This window comes from Notamacropus eugenii, chromosome 6 (assembly GCF_028372415.1).
Source record: "Notamacropus eugenii isolate mMacEug1 chromosome 6, mMacEug1.pri_v2, whole genome shotgun sequence".
Classification (NCBI taxonomy): domain Eukaryota; kingdom Metazoa; phylum Chordata; class Mammalia; order Diprotodontia; family Macropodidae; genus Notamacropus; species Notamacropus eugenii.
The window spans coordinates 207,647,525-207,671,068 of NC_092877.1; the positions used below are offsets into that span (position 1 = coordinate 207,647,525).

General features: G+C 38.1%; 1 protein-coding gene across 1 annotated transcript in view; it reads left to right on the forward strand.

Annotated features, from left to right (window-relative positions):
- Positions 1-4,929: 4,929 nt before the first annotated feature.
- ADPRHL1 (ADP-ribosylhydrolase like 1) overlaps positions 4,930-23,544 on the forward strand; it is a 53,621-nt gene continuing 35,006 nt past the window's right edge. The window contains 1 exon segment of the mRNA XM_072621899.1: positions 4,930-5,232. Within this exon segment, the coding sequence (XP_072478000.1) occupies positions 5,019-5,232 (214 nt within the window). The 5' untranslated portion in view covers positions 4,930-5,018.

The window sequence follows — 23,544 nt, forward strand, 5'->3', positions numbered from 1 at the left end:
TTGTAAACCCAAAAGCAAGAATACAATTCCTCTCTTTTAAATGAAATATTTCTAGGATGAGAATGAGTTAGGGTCAGTGCTTGAGTCAAGCAGTGTTCCTGTTCAAAACTTTTTTAAAAGTATTTTTTTCATAAATTTTTGCCTTTTATAATACAAAAGGAACAATGAAACAGCTCCTCCCTTCATGGGACATCCTTTGTCAGGTTTTAATTCTGGTTCCCAGGATTAAGTATCAACTGCCCTAAAACAATCCTCTCTTCTTCCTCTTTCTTTTTAAAAAGATTTCATCTTCTTCCTCTTTCTGATCCCACCCCACCACCTAGAATTCAAAGGAATAAGGTTGCATTTGAATATATGAATAGGGTTCTCCCCCTATTCCAACCCTGTTCCCCACCCAGACCCTACTTTAAGCCTTAATTTGAAATACTTTAATGACTATAGCATTAAATTGGCCAGTTGATCCTAGGGCTACTTTTAGGAGTATTTGGAGACTGGTATATTTTTAAAAGCAAATATTAATATTTCCTTGCCTTCAAAATTAAACTGTGGCAAGTAGAATTGACTGCTTTGGTAGGTGGTGGTTTCCCATTCAATGGAAGCTTTCCCAAAAGCTTGGATGGTTATTTGATGATCGTGTCATAGGGTAGTGGTGTTAGACTCAAATAGAAACAGGTGTCTTTGTGTAGCATGTTGACTTAGAAAACCACAAATTTATACATATATATGCACGCATATACATACATATGTGTATGTGTATATATACATGTATATATACATAGGTATAAAGTTATAGTAGGACTGTAGGAAAAAAGACATCCCCAAAAGTAAACCGGTATCTGTAAATGGGATTGAGCCAGCTACTGGCTCTTGGGTCCTTATGCTGCTGGATCTTTCTCTCTAAAGGAGCTTGGTAGCAAAGTGTATAGAGCGTTGAGGCCTGGAGTCAGTTTAAATTCAACTTCAGACACTTATTAGCTGTGTGACCCCCTGGGTAAGTCAATTAATTTCTGTTTGCCTTAACTTCCTCAGCTGTAAAATGGTCATAACAGTAACACTTACTTCCCAGTTGTTATGAAGATCTAATGAGATCATTGTCTAGCACATAGTAAGCACTTAATAAATGTTTGATTCCTTCCTTTCTCTCAACCTTTAAGGGCTGTGTTTATAGTGAATTTCCTTCTAGAGTAGCAAACTGGTAAAAGCAGTATCTTTAACAATAACTCTTTAAAGTAACTACGATAGGCATACGTAGCAAATATATTCCAATCAAGGCTTGAAGTTTGGGGGTGAGAACATGTACCACTTCTCATACGTACCTCTCCTCTGGGTCCTGGGGTAGTAAGATCCCTAATGGAAGATACAGAGAAAATTGTAGTTGGAGGTCTTTTATTTACAGCAGTTAAAATACTGAAGCAGTTAGTTTTCTCTTCAGCTAACTTTTTAAAAATAATGCTTCAAATTCTTTTTAAAATAATTTTTAACATTCACTTAAAAATTTTTTTTTGTTTCCATTTTTCCCCCTCCTTCCTGCCCTTCCCCTCCCCATCGAGAAGACAGGCTATCAATTACACATGTAAAATTATGAAAAATGTATTTCCATATTAAGCCAGCTTGCACAAAATAAAATAAAAAGCAGGAAATATAAAGAAAATAAAGCAAATATGTTTCATTCTGCACCCAGAGCTCATTAGTTTTCCCTCTGGAGGTGGATAGCATTTTCTATCATGGGTCCTTTGGAATTGTTGTGGATCATTGTCTTGATCAGAGTAGGTAAGTCTTTCCCAGTTTCACAGTTCATTACAACGTTGCTGTTACTGTTACAAAGTTCTGGTTCTGCTTACTTCACTTTGCATCAGTTCATGTAAGTCTTCCGGTTTATATGAAAGTATCCTGTTCATTATTTCTTACAACACTTCTGTCACGGTTACACTTTGCAGTTTGGTCATCCACCCCCCAATTGATAGACATCCTCAAGAATTGCTGTAAATATTTGTACTTCTGGCTTCTTTTCCCTTTTCTTCAATCTCTTTGGGAGTAGTGGTATTGCCCTGTCAAAGAATATGCACATTTTTGTAGCCCTTTGGGCATAGTTCCAAATTGTCCTCCAGAATGGTTGGGTCAATTCACAATGGTGCTTTAGTGTCCCTATTTTCCCAGATCCCCTCCAGCATTTATAATTTCCATTTTCTGGGGTGTTAGTCAATCTGAGAGGTGTGAGTTAGTGCCTTAGTGTTATTTTAATTTGCATTTCTCCATTTGGCTAATCCTGCTTTTGAAAGCATTCTTCTCCTCATTGGCTTTTTGAACCTCTTTTGCCAATTGAGTTAGCCTGTTTTTCAAGGTGTTATTTTCTTCAGCATTTTTATGGGTCTCCTTTAGCAGAGTGCTGACCTGCTGTTCATGCTTTGACTGCATGTCTCTCATTTGTCTTCCCAGCTTTTCCTCCACCTCTCTAACTTGATTTTCAAAATTCTTTTGGAGCTCTTCCATGGTCTGAGCCCATTGAGTGGGCTGGGATACAGAAGCCTTGACTTCTGTGTCTTTGCCTGATGGTAAGCATTGTTCTTCCTCATCAGAAAGGAAGGGAGGAAATGCCTATTCCCCAAGAAAGTAACCTTCTATAGTCTTATTTCTTTTCCCTTTTCTGGGCATTTTCCCAGCCAGTGACTTGACCTCTGAATATTCTCCTCACACCCACCTCACCTCCTGATCCTCCCAGCCAGCGCTTGGGGTCTGAGATTGAAATTCTGCTTCCCAGCCTCAGGGCTTTGGGCAGGGGCAGGGCTGCTGTTCAGTGTGAGATTAAGTTCAGGTGCTCAGGTCAGGGCAGGGCCGCCTCACAGGCTCAGTTCCCTCAGGGGGTTTACGCAGAGACCTTCAACAATGGATCCAGGCTCCTGCCTGCTTGGGGAGCCCTGGTCTGCCACTGCCTCAGCTGCTGTCTCCCGAGGGGGCCTGAGTTATGGGGGCACCCCACTCCCCTCTCGACCTGCCAAAAAGACCCTCTTACCAACCCCCGTCACCTGTGGGTGGAGGGACCCGCACGGCTGCTGGAGATCCCTTCCCTGAAGCCCACTCAGATCTGCTCTTCTCCATGCCGCGGCCGCGGCAGGGCTGGGCTGGGCTCCGCATCCGCAGCGCGACGGACCTTTTGCGAGAGGCTTGCAGGTCCCTCTGGAACAGAAATCTCCTTTGCTCCACTGTTCTGTGGCCTCTACTGCTCCAGAATTCGCCGTGAGTTCCTTTTTACAGATATTCTATGGGTTGTGGGTTCGGAGCTATGTGTATGTGCGTCTTTCTACTCCGCCATCTTGGCTCCGCCCCCCCGCATTTCTCTAATAAATAGTGATTTAGAGCATTTTTTCATGACTATTGATAACTTTGATTTTTTCTTCTGAAAACTGCCTATTTCATATCCTCTGACCATTTATCAGTTCTTATTTTTATAAATTTGACCCAGTTCCTGATGTTTGAGAAATGAGACCTTTATCACAGAAAGTTGCTATAAAAAATTTTTTCCCATTTCCTGCTTTCCTTCTACTTTTGGCAGAGTTGCTTTTGTTTGTGCAAAACCTTTTTAATTTCATGTAATTGAAATTATTCATTTTACTTTACATAATCCTCTCTGTCTTCTGTTTGGTCATAAGCTCTTCCCTTATGCATACTTCTGGCAGGTAAAATTTTCCATACTCCCCTAATTTGCTTATGATATCACCCTTTGTATCTAAATTATGTAACCCATTTTATCTTATCTCAGCATACTTTGTGAGATGTTAGTCTGTACCTAGTTTCTACCAAAAACTGCTCTCCAGTTTTCTCAGCAATTTTTGTCAAATGGTGAACTTTGACCCCAAAGCTTGAATCTTTGGTTTTTTTCAAACTTTGGACTACTATATTCATTTACTACTGTGTATCATGTACCTAATCTATTCCACTGATCTAGCACTTTATTTCTTAAGCAGTATCAGATTGTCTTAATGCTTACTTACCACTTTGTAAGATAGTTTGAAATCTAGTACTGTTAGGTTACTTTCTTTCACATTTTTTTATTGATTTCCTTGATATTCTTGACCCTTTGTTCCTCCAGTTGAATTTTGTTGTTATTGCTTCTAGCTCTATATAATATTTTTATTTGGTTTAATTGGTATGGCACTGAATAAGTAAATCTGGATAGAATTGTCATTTTTTTATATTGGCTCAGCCTACCCATGAGCAACAAATTGTATATCTACAATTAATCAATTAAGTTTCTTAAAAGACTTGATAATAAATCTTGAGGTCTGGTCTTAGTGAATAAATAAATAAACAAATAAAAAGTGTTACTGATCATTGCTTTGATGTGAATGCAATCAATGACCAAAAAAAAAAAAACACACCAAACCCTTTAATACTGATAAGGTATTACTTTTAACTTAGATGTTCTAGCAAATAGTTATGCTTTCAGTTATTGACTTGAAAATTGTGTGGATTCATGAGTGTTCAGTACGACTTTCATAAATTCAATGTAGTACCCTTCTAATTAATTACAACTTTATAAAGGTAGAGATCACTTTGCTACAGCAGCAGTTTCCAAAGAGGGAAACTATTCCAAATATATGTAGTTAAAGCAAATCAGAACTACAAAAAAGATATTTTTAAAAAGACACTCTGGGACCTTTCTAGGTATTGAATCACTGAGAACTCCTTAGCAGATTTCTTCCTTAATGTGGTTGAGATGGGATTGCTGGAGGAAGTTTTCATTAGAGACTGTGGCACTTGAGTATTCTTACTATATAAAAGTAAAGTGAAAAGATGCTAGAATTTAGAAACATTTTCTCATTGGCTAATGTGTGAGAGGTGGCACCTGCAAGACCAGGAAAGGAGCGCCTTGCCATATATAGAGTAAGCCCCTGACAGTGATACAATGACCACTATAAATGTCAGAAGAGCAGACAGAAAGCAAAGGAAGCAACAAAGGCTTAGGGAGATTCAGCAGCTGTAAAAGCAAAGAAGAAAGCAGCCAGGACACAGACCTCAAGATGGACAAATTTAAGGCTGCTCTGGTCCTGGGAGGTGTGGGAGATGCTCTTGGTTACAGGAACATCAGCCGGGAAAACAGTGTTTTAGGCCCCAGAATCCAGGAGGAATTGAAAGAACTTGGAGGACTAGACAAACTCGTGCTTTCAGCAGAAAAATGGCCAGTGAGTGACAACACCTTTATGCACATGGCAACGGCAGAGGCTCTCACCACAGGTAAAGTTGGAATTATCCAACATAGGCTGGTAAGGAAAGAAGGGGCAAAAAAAAAGCCATGTTGATATTGAATTTCTTGAAATAAGCCTTGGGAACAGAGTGCAGTTAAAAGCCTAAACTGCTTTTCATCTGGTGGTGTTACCTGATGCCGCTGCTAAAAGTGGCAGTTTAATATACACCAGTGCCCCACAACGAATTATATATGTGGTATATCGTGTTTCTCATGCAGTGTCTCCTTGGATAGTGTATTTTTTTTTACTAGCCAGAAAGTCAAGGTGTTGGTTGCTTTTTTTTTTTTTTAAAACAATATCTTTCTTGCCTTTTTTCCCTTTTATAAGGTTAACCCCAAGTCAATTCATATAAAAGGCAGAAAATTGTTAGGGCTCCAACAAAGACTTTTTGGGGGGCTTTTGCCTTCATTTTCCTCTGTAGAAAATAAGCTTCCTGGATATGAATTTGTTTCAGAACAAGAAAAAATAAAGAAATTCAAAGAGTAGGACTATTTAAAACAAGTTACATTGGGGTTATTTCTCATCCACAAGGATGGAGGATTACAGAATTCCCAGTGGAGTAGGGGTATAATTTACCATATCAAAAACATCTACTAAAAGATGTATTTCTTTAATTGCTTGTTAGCAAGAAAATGCCCTTAAATGTCAGGTGGATTTTTACTTACTTGTCCTCTCGAGCTGAATTTTCAAAGTTCCTTTTGATCATGAACATATGGTAGGCTGCACCAAAGATTCTAGAATCACAGACTGTTTACACAAGTATATTGAGAAATATGTGTAAATGTGAAGTGCATCTCTAGAAAGGCATTTGTTTTTTTTAAACAAAATAATCAAACTTAATTAACTAATTAAAATTAGGATGTTAATAATTAAAATTAGACCATCATTACAAATTAAAATTTTTGAGCAAGTACTAAGTCAATGAAATCTCAATTAAGCAATTTACTTCATGGTTTTAGCTACTGCTGACATACTAAATTTAGTCCTAATGGTCATTGTATGAGAATGCTGACACATAGTTCTGAGCTTATTCAGTGATGAAATGAACATGATTCCTGGTTCGTGAATATTCACCTATATTCTGCTTGTCTGCATAATAAAACAGTGTGGTGGAACTATTAATATGGCTTTTAAAATAATGACTAATAATGACCTCAGGAGTACCTGAGGAAATGTTCCAAAACATGGAAAGAAATTATACAACTTTAAGCTATATATATTTGCAAATACTGTAATTTTGTATTTCATTTGCACTATTTGCCATAGAGCTGCATATGTGTCAGTATCCTCGTATGTATTTATCATTATTGATACTAATGCTTTCATTTTTTAAGTTTTCGTTGGGTTTAGAAAGCTTGGCTTTTTTAGCTCATTTTTCTGGTGACTGGGATATACGTAGATGTCTCTAGGTGCTTTTTGATGGTGATCACATTCCATTTGAAGTTGGATAAACTAAACTCCTCTTTGTGACAATATGCTTACTTTAGAAAGTAGGGAATTGCAAAATATCAGAAACTTTCTGAGCTATTTTTTAAGAGTGAAGAATATGATTCCTAAATATGATACTGTCTTCTGACATGAAAAACTGACTTGCCATCAACTATTCTTGAGTATACGTTCCCCTTTAAGCCTCACATGTATTTCATTTAATAGTTCTCTTGATTGACTGGTCCTGTGGCTTTGAGCATTATAGGTCTGTGAATTGAGATCTTTTTTCTCCTGTTAACTGTGGAAGCAGCTTGAGGAATGAAACTTTGTCTTATCTGTACTTTATATCTTCCTGTCTCCCCAGAAACTAGCCTAGTTCTCAAGACACAGTGTCATTTCATGCTTGTTTTTAAAATTTATTTTATTTTTAATTTATGGAACAAAACAAGCATTTTCATAACATAATATAATAAAAAAAGATGATTGTATATTAAACTGCAAATTAACTATGCACAACTTGCTATTCCTTTAAAATATGCAACAAAATTATAATATAAAATTTTTCTTTCTTCTCTCCCAACCCCTCACCCTAGAGATGAGCACCATTAGACACAAACATATATATATGTGTGTGTGTGTTTGTATATATGTGTGTAAAATATATGTATATATATAAAATTATACATGTTATATATAATATATAATGATAAATATATATCATATATAATTATTCTATATAAACATCTATTTCAATTCTTACATTTTCAGTTCAGTACATACATCTATATCAATTCTTTCTCTGAATGCAAATAGTGTCTTTCTTCCTATGTCCTTTATAGTTAATTTGGGTATTTATAATAGAAAACTTAATCACTCAAAGTCATTCTTAAAACAATATTGCTGTTACTGTATATAATGTTCTTTTGATTCTGGTTGCTCTATGGGTAAAAAATAAAAGTTGAAAGTGATCCTGGCAAATTATCTTCTTTCTACTGAAGCTTAAAGAGAGCATTTTTAAAACCAAAAATTCACTGTCTTGTGATTTCTTATGGAGAAGTTGGTTTCCAAATAGCAAATCCTCTTTAAGAAATATGCTGTAGTTGTTGAAAAGGATTTTTATTCTGGTTACCTTAGTCCATCCAAATGACTAGTTTCGTTTGTCATAAACAAACTGAATTTTTGTAACCTAATTCTCTGGTGAAAAAGTAGAATTAGAACCTTTATCACTCATTATACGAAGTGATAAGATAACATGGTATCTTGAAATAAAATTTTTTCTTCCCTAAGTTTCTTCCCTAAACTCATGCCAAACATAAGGGCAAAATTTTTGAGTGTTCTTTATACACATTTTGAATTACATTCAGAAAATAAAATAAAGGGGCTGGAAGCTTCAAAGAATTTTAATTTTTGCCTTTGAAAAAATATTGCTTTATAATCTGAAGTTGGGAACTTTGAATTTTTATCTGTTGTCACTGATTGCAGAGCAGCAATTTCCTTAATATAGCAAGCAATGTTCATTCCTGGGTGGACACCCACAGCATCTGTTTAACCCAGAAAATAGCCAAAGGGCAACACTGTTTTCTTCCCTCTCTTCTCTCTAACCCTCTGAATGGCTGAACACACTGAAGGTTGTTCAGTGCAGAATATTGTGCTAAGCAATGGGTAAAATAAAGGTTAGTGAGACCTGCTAACTCGTAGCTTTCTCATCATGTGGCTCCATTTCCTGATTGATTATTGGGGGAAAATGGGCTTCATTCCAATCTCTCTGATTCTTATGGATGATATGTCATTGCTGTTAAGTTGTTTTTCAGTCATATCTGACTATGACCCCATTTGGGGTTTTCTTGGCAAAGATACTGGAGTGGTTTGTTATTTCCTTCTCCAGCTCATTTGACAGATGAGAGAACTGAGGCAAACAGGGTGAAGTGACTTACCCAGGGTCACACAGCTAGTAAGTGTCTGAGGCCAGATTTGAATTCAGGAAGATGAGTCTTCCTGACTCCAGGTCAGGTGCTCTATCCACTGCATCACCTAGCTGCCCAAACTCTCATTCTACTAGGGGGCTTGAGCTCTCTATCCCATGTTGATGCGCCCAACTCCAAAATTCCAAAAGAACTAGGCTTGCGCTTAAACCCTATGAGCTTTCAAATATTGGCAAAGTTGCGTCATAGCTGATTGTACTGAGGAAATCAATTTTTTCCTTGAAAATAGAGGTGCGTACTCCTTGGATACACAGGACAAACACAAATATTCATTTCTTTGATAGGTCTATGTGAGCTCACTGGTATGAGCCCTCTTTTCAGTGTTACAGATCAGTCTATCCATATGCCTGCCTGTCCCATTTGATTCATGTCCACATCCTTCATTGGAGGTCTATGTAATATGCTTTATTCTAACCTTTGACATTGAATGGTGAATCCCAATGTCTTCTCGTTATCCCTCATTCTAGATACATGACCAGCCCATTTGTACTGATGCTGTTTCTCAGTACTTCAATGCTAATATGCTACAGGCTGTTCACTCCCACGATGCACTAATCCACCATCCTTTGAGTGACCTTCAATTTTATTTTTTTTAATTTTCTTTATTTTTTGGTTACATTTTAAGTTTCCAACTGTCTCCCTCTCTCCTCACTAAAAGAGGGAGTCCTTTAATTTTAATTCTTTAATTTCAGAAAATATGTTCCCTTCCCCTCTTTGAAGAGGTTGAGGATAAGGTAGACTATGGATATGGAAAATTGCATATATTAGCAGGTTCTGTTAAGATGTCGAATGGTTTTGATGAATTGTTTTTTTTTCTTTATTTTCTTTGTTATAAGGGAATGTCTTGCTGGTTTGGGGAAGGATATATAAAAGTGATCTAAGAACAAGAGATCAATGCAATCTATCATATTGCTGCCTATCCTTTATTAATTAGAGAAAAATTAGCTCAAAACCAAATAAATCGCTAATATATTTGCATAGGGAATTTCTACTGTAATACAAAATTCTCCCAGCATTCATAACTGCCTCACCTCCAAGATTCTGCCTCTTGCATAGCCTTACCCCTTAAAAACTTGTTCTTTACCCTCTCTGTAACCTTCAGTCTTTTGATTGCTTTTTATTCTCCTAATTTCTCAAGCCATTCTAACTTTGGCTCCCTCCTTACTTAATTGACCCTTAAAGCGAGCCATTGCAATAATGCTCCTTCACCCTTTCATCCCTTTGTCCCTCCATTAAACTTCCATTACTACTTCCATCAACAGGCTACCATCTGCCTCATCCAGTCCTATTCCTAAATGGCCAATTGTTGATGGAGAAAATTATGAAACCACAAAGACTGGGTCCCTCACAGATATATAGTCTGCACTGGGTCCTCACCGCTGCGTGTTGAAGGAAAAGCCTTGGCTTTAGAGTCAGGAAACCAGGATTGGATCCCTCTACCACTTGCTAACTGAATTTAGCCTAGTTGCTTGCCCTTTCCTGAAATGTAAAAGGGGAATGATAATAAGACCTCCACTACCTCCATCCTGGGACTCTTTCAGATAAAACACTTTGTAAATGATAAAGTAAGGCATCTAGATGGTGCAGTGCATAGTCCCAGGCCTGGAGTCAGGAAGATTTTTTACTTATTTAACTTATATTTAAATTATTTTAACTATATATCTGGCCTCAGACATATAGGAGCTGTGTGGTGGGCAAGTCACTTAATCCTGTTTGCCTCTGTAAAATAAGCCAGAGAAGGAAATGGCAAACCACTCTAGTATCTCTGCCAAGAAAACCCCAAAGGGAGTCATAGTCAGACATGACTGAACATTTCAAGTGTTATATGAATGTATTATTATGTACCTATATTGACTCTACCCTTTTCCCCACAATGACTGTTCCATAACCTGTATCTATACCCACACTCTCTCTCAGAACAAATGACTTCATCTACTTCTTTACTGAGAAGACTGAGGCACGAATTCTATTAACTCTCCTCCTGCACTACTCCAAACCTTAGCGCTCTCATTTATTCTTTCCTTTTTCCTTACAGCCTCAGAGGAAAAGGACTAGTCCCTCTTACTCTTGATTCTAGCTCATCTTTGAGACCTTGCTCTATCATCATCCTTCTCTCATAAGCACCTTCAATCTCTCCCTCTCTATTGGCATCTTCTCCTCAGTCTACAAACAGGGTCAGGTCCCACCAAGCCTTAAAAAAAAATCCATCACTTAACCCCACTACCCTGAAAGCTTTTATTGTTTTCATGATGCTACTATTTCATCTAGTCTCATAATGTTGTAGCCATCTTCGACTCTTTCCTTACTCTCACCCCGTATAGCCAATTAGTAGACAACGGTCAATTCTAATTTGGCAGTATTTCTTCATTTCTGTTCTCATAATGGCCACTTAAGGATTCCATCTCTTCACACTTAGACTATTGTAATAGCTTTCTAACTGGTCTTGCCTCCTGGTCTGTGTCCTCACATATATTCTTTAAGTCCTTGCTCTAATTATATTAAAAATTTTCGGTGGCTCTCTGTTGTCTAGTGAATGAAGTATAAATTCCCAATCCTGGCATTTAATGCCATCCACAGTCTGGCTTTAACTTAACTTTGTGATTTCACACGTTTTCCTTCAAACTGGAGTATTTTTCCATCTTTCCTTCTTGTTCTTGTTGCTCAGTCGTGTCCAACTCTTTGTGACCCCATTTGGGGTTTTCTTGGCAGAGATACTGGAGTGGTTTGCCATTTCCTTCTCTAATTCATTTGACAGAGGAGGGAACTGAGGCAAACCAGGTTAAGTGACTTGCCTAGGGTCACACAACTAGTATGTATTTGAGGCAGGATTTGAACTCAGGAAGAGTCTTGACCAACTCCAAGTTCAGCACTTAGACGGCTGCACCATCTAACTGCTCTCGCTGACCTCTCTTCCTGTGCTCCTTTCATCCTCCATAGCTATCTCCATCTTTTGAAGGATTTGCCTGATTCTTCCTCTTTGCAGCCTTCCTTGATACTTACTTACCTCAGAAGAACATAATGGCATCTTCCTCAGATTTTACCTTCTGGCCCTCTACTTTTGTACTTATCAAAAGCTCCATTTTATCACCATTATTTATGTAAATATTATTTCCACCTGGAAGATTATAAGTTCCTTGAGAACAGGACCTTTGTCATATGTATCTTTTTCTTTCCATTGCCTTGCAAGACTGCCTTCCATATAAAAAAGTGTTTTATATAATATAATATATAATATTATAATCAATATTAAGTAGGATTTGTTCATAAAATGTTTACATAAAATGCTGGATTTTGGTAGATTATGAAATGGTGGATTATGCTTTTCCAGATATCTATTTGGACATTAGGCCCAGGGGCCAAGAAGTTCTAGGACCTTAACCTAGTAACATGGCAACCAGCCCATGAAAAGATCTCTCTGGAGTAGCAAAAAGCAGAATGAGAAGCAGTCATGAAAAGCATGGGAAGACCCAAGAAGCAAGAGGTCTTGCCTTTTGTCTTCTTTCACCAATTCATTTCTTCCTTCGCTGTTATGTTCTTGCTGATTCTCTCCAGCTCCTCCTTCAGGTGTCTAAGGGGATGGGTTGGGGTTGGCAAGTATTCCATGACAAGTACTTTAGCTTTATGAGGGATATTGTGTTCCCTTATGCAACAAAGGTCATAGAGTCTGGAAAAATCATATCTTGCCTAACAAGTAAGCCATTTTCCCAGTCCAGTCCTACTGCTGAGCACCTGATCCTGAATTTTCATCCTGATTTAATCTGTCACTTAATGAGACCCCACTAAATAGCGATGATGTACAAGACAGAGCTGCTAGACTCAGAGTCAAGAACATCTGACTACAAATCCCCATCAGACACCTAGTTCCTGTGTTACCTGACTTTAAAAAATTTATTTAATTTTTAACTTATGGAATAAAGCAAGCATTTCCATAACATAGTGTAATTAAAAATGATTGAACATTAAACTGCAAATCTATTAAGAACAGCTTGCTATTCTTTTAAGACATATAATAAACTTATCATGTACATTTCTTTTTCTTCTTTTCCTTCCTCCCCCTCACCTCTCTCTTGAGATGGCTACCATTAGACTTACTGGAGTTTCAATTAGTGATAATTGATAAACCTCACAGAGCTGATGCAAGGACCAAAGAAAATAACATATGTAAAGCACTTTGCAAATTGTAAAAGGGCTATATAAAGTCACTTATTATTATTTAATGATTATCATTGTTGCAGTTGGTTAGTTGAATCATGGTCACACTAGCTATCTAGATAGCAAGCTACTCTTAGCAAGCTATCTGTCCAATGTGTTTTTGATTTGAGGTTGATGGAAGTTCCCATAAGACTGACACAGTGTCTGTGATACCCATCTTCAAGATGCTCTTTTTATCATGAAAGCGTGTAAAATTAGAAAGGGAATTAAGCCTTTTGGGTTTATATCCTCTAAAATGGAAATTGCAGTAACTTTGGTCCCTCCAGTGGGGAGTGCATGTTATGGGGTGTCATGGCAGAAGAGAGTAGGTTGACCTTTGAAATGGGGGTTGGGTCTGAGAGAAAAGCACTCCAGATAGACTGGGGCTGCCAAGAGTAGTTTAAGTGAGTGGTGGCTGATTGCTTCCAAGCTTCTGCCAGGATATTTAGAGGAAGTAGATAATGGGAAGGGAGCTGCCGTATTTTGGATGAAACGAATCTATCTGTGGCACTGACTCATTTAGTCATTCAAAAAGCATTTGTTAAATGCATATTTAGGGCTAGCACTGTGGAGAATACAAAAATAGAAGACCCTGTTCTTAAGAGGGTTGCAATACAGTTAGATTATACACATATAGAAAAGGCCCTGAGGTCATGCCGTAGGTGGATAAGTAGAAAAAACTGGAAATGTTTAGCCTGGAGAAGACTTAGAGAGGCTGAACTTATTCTGGGTCTTCTCAAAGAGCACAATTGGAAGTAGTAGTAGTAATAGTAGCAGCAGCAGCAGTAAGAGCAAGAGTAGTAGTAGTAGTGGTGGTGGTGGTGGAAATGGCAGTAGTGGTGATGGTAGTGGTGGTGGTAGTAGTAGTAGTAGTAGGTGTAATAAAAGTAGTGCTAGAAGTGGTAGTACTAATAGTAGTAGTTCAGTAGTAGTAGCTGTGGTTATAATATTTATATGGCAATTTAAGGTTTGTACTTCAGCTGTATTATATCATTTGATCCTCAGAATAAACAAATGAGGTAGGTGCTATTATACCTATTTTACAGATGAGGAAACTAAGGCTGAGAGAGATTAGTTGACTTGGTCATACAACTGATAAGTATCTGAGGCAGGATTTTAACTCAAGTTAAAATGACTTCAAGTTCAGTATTTTACCCACTATTCACGCTGCAAAGAGGCAAATGTAGACTTGATGTAAAGGAAAAATCTTCTCCATAATTAGAACTGTCTAAAAGTAAAATGAAGATGACAGATTTCTTATCGATCATCAGTTATTTAGATATAGGATCCCATACTTTGGGCTAGAAAAGACATTAGAGGTCATCCAGAACCACTTTCTCCTCAGTGAAGATCTTCAAATAACAACTTGCTGGGTCTTTGGTGTATTGTTGTGGAATTTCTCTTTCCTGGATCTGATTCTTTTGTTTACGTTAAAATTTATTTTCAATTGTCAAGCATTTATTTTTTTCCCTCTCATCCCACCTTCTACCTTCTACTGGGAAAAAAAGAAAACCCAGAGCAAAATCATCATAACAAGTTAGTATTGCCAAGCACGTTGTCCATGTTCAAAAAACATGTATCTCCTTCTGGTTTTTAGTCTATCACCTCTCTGTAGGAAGTAGGTAGCATTTTTCATCATCACTACTCGGAAAAAATGGTTGATTTTTCTGTTGATCAGAGTTCTTAAATCTTTCAAAAGAGTTCATTTCTTTAATGTGTGTATTATATACTTAATATATAATGTTGTTCTGTTTATCCTCCTACACTCTGCATCATTTCATACACATCTTTACAGGTTTCTCTAAAACTGTCTCTCCATTTTTTATATCACCATGTTTTGCTGTTCAGTCATTTCAGTTGTGTCTGGCTCTTCATGACTCCATTTGGGATTTTCTTGGCAAAGATACTGGAGCGGTTTGCCATTTCCTCTCTATCTACTGCACCATTTCACTACCCATGACATCACCATAGTATTCTGTTATATTCATATACTATGTTTCATTCAACCATTACCCAAGTGACAGACACCTCATTAGTTTCTTTGCGACTACAAAAAGATTTTATCTATCTATCAACTATCTTTGTGTGTTTGTGCATATGTGACATTTTCCTCTTTCTTTGTTTTCTTTAGGATATGGGTCTGATAATGATATTTCTGGGTCAAAGAGTATTTACAGTTTGGTAACTTTGGGGACATAGTTATAAAGGAATTTGTTGTTAGAGGCAAGTGGAGTAACATATGGTATCAAACTCAAAACAGAAATGAGGGGCCACTGTTGCTGACTTAGTTAAAAAACGTAATGTAAAATGTAAAAATGTAATCTCTGTTTTGTGGAGGCAGCTAAGGGGCTCACTGGAGAGAGCACTGGGCTTAGAGTCAGGAAGACCTGAATTCAAATATAGCCTCAGACATTAACTAGCTGTGTTACCCTGGGCAAGTCACTTAATTTCTTTTTGCCTCAGTTTCCTCATCTGTAAAATAAACTGTAGAAGGAAATGGCAAACCAGTTCAGTATCGTTCCCAAGAAAACTCTATGGATAATATTAGTGTGCTGTGATCTATGAGGTCACAAAAAGTTGGACGTGACTGAACAACATGTATTTTATTGTATTTTTATTTACTTGTCAAATATTTCCCAATTATATTGTAATCTGGTTCAGGCCAAACTCAGCTAGCCTACAGCAAGTTTTACACCTCTAGATACTGTCAGACTTGAAGCCTGTAAGAGCTAGTTTGAACATTGCCATAAATATTTCCTAGCTATGACAAGTCACTGAGACTCTTTCAATCCTAGTTTTTCTCTCTGTAAGTGAGAACAGTTATGGCATCTGCTTCACAAGGTTTCAAATGAGAGTATATACATATATGTGTGTGTGGTACATGTGTATATGTATACACATGTTATATGTTATGTATTTATATATAATGTGCATGTATATGCACACATGTAAGTATGCACACATTTATATGTATATATGTTACCTATTTATATCTACATACGTGTGTGTGTCTATATGTATGTGTACGTGCATACATACATGTGTCCGTGTAAACGCAAAAATCTTAAAGCACTAGTGTTAACCATTATTGTTGTTCAGGTATGTAATGTAGTAAATGATTTCTAAAGTCTCTTCTGGTGTTCATATTACATAAATATGAGAGACTCAGGATTAAACATGGATGATGAAGAAGATGCAAAGATGAGATCCGCATAGTTTTGCTATAAAAGATGATAGAATGTGTTCTACTCTTGAGTTCATCTTCTCCACCAAAAGTTCTACATAACGTTGTGGGTGTTTTTAGGTCAGCAAATCTCATTGCTATAGCCAAACAGGTTAACTATTGTGGCTGCGACTGCACTAGAGGTTTGGGACAGGTCTTCTGTCTGAATTATGGCGCAGTCCAATTTGAGAACAGCCCGTTTAAAAAAAAAACCAGCCTGTGTGTAAATGGCATAGGGAACACAGCCCACAGGCAAAGAAAATTTCCTATCTGAATTTAGAGGTGGTTATTAAATTATGAGCAGAAGATTCCTGCAGAGATAGGAAATAATTTGTCCTGTCCATTAGTCTGGGAAACTAATAATACTAGCCAGAGATAAAGGGGAATTGTTTGCTTTCTGAAAACTTTGGAAAGATTTTTAAACTTTTATTACTAGGCTGATACTTTACTTGTGAGGTTGGTAGAGAGATATAAAGTCAGATGTTTGCTTTGGCAAAGAGGTTTTTTTTTTGTTTTGTAGGTGTCTGGGCAGACGGAATATAGAATGATAAAAGGTTAAAGATATGATATAAGCAAAGGGATGGGGATGTGACTGGTTCCTGAAACCTGTAGCTTAGAGACAGGGCATTAGACATTTAGAATATGTCCAAAGTTGCTTCTTTAGATCATGGCTTAGTAAAGAACTAGTTCCTCTTCAGTGCTGAGTTTTTCTTCAGATAATCTAATTCTGAATAGAAAGAGGATGTCATAGGTTAAAGAACCTATATCATTCTCATCATCAGGTTCATAAATGAAATTAAGCCTGTGAGTTCAGAGGGCGGGGAAGATCATAGAATCACAGAATTCCAGAGCATAGGATCCCAGAGGTCCCCTAACTAGGCAAGAATTGACTTAACAACAATCCAGGCAGGTGGGTCATCCATCTTTCTGTTTGAAGACATGCTGTAAGGAGGACCTGACAACTTTCCGTGGCAGCCCATTCCACTTTGGGTTCTAATCCCTAGAAGACTTTTTTTCTTACACAGAGCTTTCTGTTCCTAGATTTGACCCCTGGAGCCAAGCAGAGCAACTTAGAATCTTCTTCCATAGAGTAGTAATTCAAATACTTGAAGACACTGGCCATGTCCTCCAATGCAGCCTTCCTTTTTCTAGACTGAGTATCCTGGAATGCTTATATTGGTTAAAGACAGCACATATTGGTGGATGGATAGGCAGCCTTGGAGCCTGGGGTCAGGTTGCACCTCTGATTTGTACTGACCATGTGATCTCAGTCAAGTCGCTTAATGTCTCAAGCCTCTAGGCAATTCTCTAAGACTGTAAGTTGCGGAAAATGTGCCAACCTGCATGGGTGGAGGGAGTGTCCTCACCAGGGAGTCCCCTATGTGGCAATGAAATCACAGGTCCCCTATCCCATGTTGGTTGCCCTCCTTTGGATATTCTCCAATTTGTCAATGTCCTTCCTAAAATGTGGTACCCAGAACTTCAAATAATAATGAAGATGTAGTCTCACCAGGGTGGAATATCAGAGAACTAGATTGCTTTCATCTGGATGCTCTAATTCTGGTAGCACAGCCTAAGATCACATTTGTTATTTCAATTGTTATAGCATATATACGTTAACATTATTACATTTATTTAAAAAGATTTTATCTTCTTGGTTTGTCCCCTCATCTTAGAATTCTGAGAGCTTCTTGGGTCCTAAGTCATCTAATGTGGTAACTACCCTCTCTCATCTATGTGTCATCTGCAAATTAGATAAGCTTGCCATCTATTCCTTTATCCAAGTCTGTTATAAGTCTGCTGGCTGCTGCTGGATACCCTTCTCTAGGGGCAGGAAATCAGGAGTAAGCTCATCTGGTATAATCCAGACATGGAACTTAGGGCAGGATCTGACCACATGGCTTTCATCACCACTGACTCGGATTCTTGTGGGCTCTGAAATAACACAAGCCATGATCACAGACCAATGAAGACTTTTACGAATGCTAGTCCCCATACCACAAGGTCAATACCAGCAGAAAAATGTCCAGGAACAAAGACCACAGGCACTAAAATTGCATTCCTCTGACCATCTCTCTCCAGCAACATGGCTTAATTCTCTTACATCATTTTCTTTCTCATCTCCTTTCATAGATTAGTTCAGTCCAAGCTACAATCAGTCCACATCCCACTATTTAGCTGCTCTCATCAGCCATCACTCTGTCTTTGGTATCTCTGGTAGTGGGGGGATGTAACATGCTATCTCTCCTCCACAAGAAAAAGCACTATTCTGTCCTGACGGAACTTTCCTAATGATACTGACAAAAATTGTTGATAAAAATATTTTTAAAACAGTGCCAAGGATAGAATTGCAACACTGTAGTTAGGACCTCTACCCAGTTTTCTTTTAGCCTACTGATTCTTGCTATCATCCAACCCACATCTCTATCTCATCTGCAAGGATATAAGAACAATAATGATAATTCTTATTTATGTCACTTTGTGGCTTGAAAATTAATGAGGTAATACTTCCAATAAACTCTATTCTAATGAGAGCAGATCTAAAGTATCGTGTTTGGTTCTGGCCACTACATTAGGAAGGATATCTATAAACCACAGAGTTTGGAGAAGGGCAAATGGAATGGTGAAGGACTTTGAGTCCTAATGTCAAAAGAACTGGGGATGTTTGACCCTAAAAAAGAGATGACTTGGGACTGGGAATTTGGGGGCCCAGAGCTATCTTCAAATATTTGCTTTGTGGAAGAGGGATGACACTTGTTTTGTACCTCAAGCAGTGGAGTAGAAAGTTAAAATGAGACGAAGTTGAGCCTTAATGCAAGGGAAAATACCTTCCAGTGGAATTTTCTGATTAGAGATACCCAAAAGAGAAATGAGTTATTTTAATAGGTAATGGACTCCTTCTGACTACAATTTTTCTACGTAAAGCTGTAAGCCCTACTGTCAGGCAAGTTATAGAGGAGATTTTTGTTCAAGTATGATCTGGAGTCCATGGCCAATGAGATCCTTTACAACTCTGAAATTTTCTGATTCTATGAAATGTTTTCCTTTCAACAAACCTTTAGGATAGGAAGTATGAGCGTATCAGCCCCATTTGATAGATAAGGAAACTAAGAATATGAGAAAGTAATTGGCCTATGGCCACATGACTAGTAGCAGCTAATGTGAAACTTGAACCCATGATTCCTGACTTCCAAGCTCAATGATCTTTGATTTTTGACTTTTTATTCAGGTATGTGACCCTGGGCAACTTTTATTCAGGTATGTGACCCTGGGCAGCTTAACCTCATTTAGCCTCTGCCTCAGTTTTCTCATCTGTAAAATGAAAATAATAACAACACCAGCTTCCCAGGGTTGTTGTGAGGATCCATGAGATATTATTTGTAAAGTACTTTGCAAAACTTAATGCCCTATATTATTATTATTATCTAGCACCTGACATATAGTAGATTCTTAAGAATTGCTTGTTGAATTGAGTTATTGAATTCTTCCTACTCTTTCACATTGGCTCTTGATATAAGATTTTCCCCAACACTTTACTAAAATCCATATATATGTATATATATAATATTTGTAAAGCACTTAACACAGTCCTGACAAAGAGTAGTTGCTATATACATGTTTATTCCTTTCCCTTCTACTATGTCTGTGTCTCATTTTCTAGTCTAGTAAGTTTAAGAAGGAGCAGTGAGGTGGCTCAATGGATAGAGCACCTGTCTTGGAGTCAGGAAGATCTGAGTTCAAATGTGGCCTGGGATACTTACTAGCGCTGTAACCCTGGGCAAATCACTTAACCTCTGTTTACTCTAATCCACTGAAGAAGGAAATGGGAAACCAGTCCAGTACCTTCCCCCAAGAAAACCTCATGGACTACATTGGGCATGCTTTGGTCCACAGGGTCATGAAGATTAGATGCAATGAGCAACAGCTCATTTCAGTTCCTACGTTTGGGGGCAAAGACCTTTGCAAATGAATGATTATATGACAGAGAAGGGGAAAAGAGAAAACCCAGGTATAAGACATACACGTTCAAATGAAATTTATTAAAGGATGTTCTGAATCGTTCACTGAGGCCTCAGAAGAAGATGGACTTCTAAAGCTGTATATAGATTGGAGTTGGAATGGGGTGGCAGCTACAAAAATGGCTTTCTAACTTTCCCCTTTGTACACAAAAAAGTTCCTTTCTGATGAGCATTAGAGATACTGTCTTGTGAATGGGATTGCGTCATTCTTTGTACTTGTATCCCTAGTCCCTAACATAGTGCCTGGAATATAGGTGTTTAATAAATGCTTTGTTATTTGATTGATTAATTCCAGGTGATGACTGGAAGGGAAATAAGGTGCTACCTAGTTCCTCTGCTTTGAAAACTATAATTGTATGAGAGAAATAAGAGGCAGAGAACAGGAAGGTCCTTCCATCTACTTGAGGGTAAGAAGGATCTTATCATTGTTCCTGATGCTGATGGGGCTCTTTTGTCTGACTGAACAACACATAGTGGTAAAAATTTAATAGGGAAAACAGGGGGTGGTTTTCACAGCTGATTTTAGGGGCAATAGTAAAAGACAGTAAAGAAGCAATTAAATATACATACATATATAGGATAGTAACCAATTAATACAAGCATGAGTCTCCCCAGGGAGTTTTGTCTCTGCATTCCAGGGTATTGTCAGAAAGATGGCGTTGGGTTTTTCTCTCAAGTGGGGATTGAAGGTCCTCTGATAGAAGTGCTTATAGCATTTCCCCCCCTTGGGATTCTAAGTATAAATACTAACTCAGCTCCTCTAGGAAAACGAAGATAAACATTCAAAACACAAAGATCATAACATGGAGAGGAAAGGCTCAGTTATGAATATAGCAGAATGTAAAGGTAATAGGCATGTATACGTTCTCTTGCAAGTAAAATAAATTCATTTGCATCCCCCAGGTGACGGGTGGCATTTGTAGTAACAAAATCCTAAGAAGAAAACATGTTCTTATACACATCATAAGAAAGGGCATAGAAGTCACTCTTTAGATCCTATAAAATAAACCATGGAAGTAATAATTTAGGATTAGAGATTTAGAGCTAGAAGAAATTTTAAAGGCCTTTCTTCTCATTTTAAAGATGAGGAAACTGACTCAAGGAAGTTAAATGACTTGGCCAAGGTCACACAGCTAGTACAGAATTTGAGTCAGAATTTGAAACCAAGTCCTTTGACTCTAGATTGAACATACTTTTCATTGTTCAGGGCCCACTGTCAGTAAGTCTCAGGGATAACCATTAGGTTTTACTTGCTTTTCTACATTGTGTTTCTAGTTCACTTTGGTACATCAAGGGAAGGTTCAAGCTTCTTAATTGGAATTTGAGTGATAAGAAGGATTTTTTTCGGTCACATCTGTTTATTTGTTGTGAGAGAGAAAGACATTCTCAGTTTACAAGCAGACCAAGCAGTCTAAATGGTTCACACATCTTCCAACAAGAAATTTTATACATACGTTTTATTCTTGAAGGGTTAACAATACAAACGGTGCCCCATCCTTGTGTGTGTTAGTCTAATTGAATTAATTGTGGCCTCTTTTCTCCTGCATTACAGATATCTCAAAATACAAAATGGATTCATTGAAAATTAATTCAGGAGAAAGCTCCATACAGACTAGAATAGGGTTTTTTTTCTCGCTCTCTCTCTCTCTGTCTCTGTGTCTGTCTCTCTGTCCATCTCTGTCGCTCTATTTCTGTCTGTCTGTCTGTCTCTCTCTCTCTCTTTCTCTTCCTCTCTCCCTCTCTCTTTTTCCAAAGCCTCCCAGGACTTTCTGCAAAGATGCCTGGTGAGGATGCTGGGAAAATACAAGGATACAAATCTCAGTTACTTACCAATTAGCTTGCTTCTCTGAAAATGAATCACCCCTAGCAGCTGTTACTGCATAAAAGCATGAGAGAGAACACCACCTACATTAACAGCTGACAGGGCTAATACTTTCCAATCTGGGAGTTAAAAAACGTTAAGCAGTGGCTCCTTTTAACTTCTAACGTTCCCTCCATTTTAGAAACAGGGATGATCTATCTTTCCCAGGTTTCTTTTCATTCCCAGAAAAGTGCCCTAAGGTTTTCATTGAAAAGACACGCATTTGTTTGCACATGTATAAGCTACATCAGATTGCTTACTGTCTCAGAGAGAGGAAAGGACAGGAAGGGAGGGATAGAATTTGGAACTCAAACTGTTTAAAAAGAAAACCCAAATAATGTAGGTTAAAATTGTTTTTACACGTAGTTGGGGGGGATACAAATATTACTTTTTAAAAAAAGACATGTATTAAGTTATTACTAACCTACCTCAAAGGATGGTGGTGAGACTCCAATGAAATAATGTTTGTAGAAGCCACAGTAGCTGGCACATCGTAGGCACGTGGAAATGCTTGCTCCCTTCTCTGTCCCTGAAGTGCAGTATGTAGTATGTGGCAGCAGCCACGCTTCCCCCTAGAAACTAAAAAATAATATGTGATATACAGCACTTGAAGGTTGAAGAGTGTTTTATATATGTGACCTTGTTTAACTTCACAGCCACCCTACAAGGAAGGTTCTCTTACCATCTTCATGTTGTTCTTGCCGTTGAATCGTTTCTGTCAGGACCCCATTTGGGGTTTTCTTGCAAAGATACTGGAGTGGTTTGCCATTTTCTTCTCCAGCTCATTTTACAGAGGATGGATGAAGGCAAACAGAGTGAAGTGACTGGGCCAGGGTCACACAGCTAGTAAGTGTCTGAGGCCACATTTGAACTCAGGAACTCATTTTACAGAAGAGGAAATTGAGGCTTGAGAAAAAGGCTCAGTGACTTGCCCAGGGTCACACAGGCAGTAAATGTTGGAGGCAGGATTTGAACTCAGGTTTTTCTGACTCAAAGTCTTACATTTTTCCCTTTACACCACTTCTCTGGAAAATTTTGCATCCTCTAGCAAGAAGAGCAGTTCTACACTAAACAATAGTGAAGCAAGAACAATTCACTGGTCTCCGCTCTGCAATCTAAGATGCTACTCCTGGGGTCAGGGTAGGGTTATTCTTGGCTTTGTCTGAAGTTTTTAATTGTCGGAGGAAGCGATGCCCTAGCAAACTGGCCTGCGCATGGAACAATTGCACCCTTTGTCCTACTCTGGTCCCATAAAGCTGGAAAGGACCTTCAAAGGCATTTAATGGAACTTTACTCCGCTCTTTAACATCCATGAAAAGGGGTCATTCAAATTGTTAAGACGCTTTTAGAGGCTACATGAATTCCAGCCTTTAGAGCACTAGTCAGGGCAGCTATGCGGCACGATAAATAGAGTGCTGGGCTTGGAATCAGGAAGACTCTTTTTCTTGAGTTCAAATCTGGTCTCAGACTTTTAATAGTTGCGTGACCCTGGGCAAATCACTTAACCTTGTTTGCCTCAGTTTCCTCATCTGTCAAATGAGCAGGAGAAGAAAATGGCAAATCATTTCAGAACCTTTGCCAGGAAAACCCCAAATGG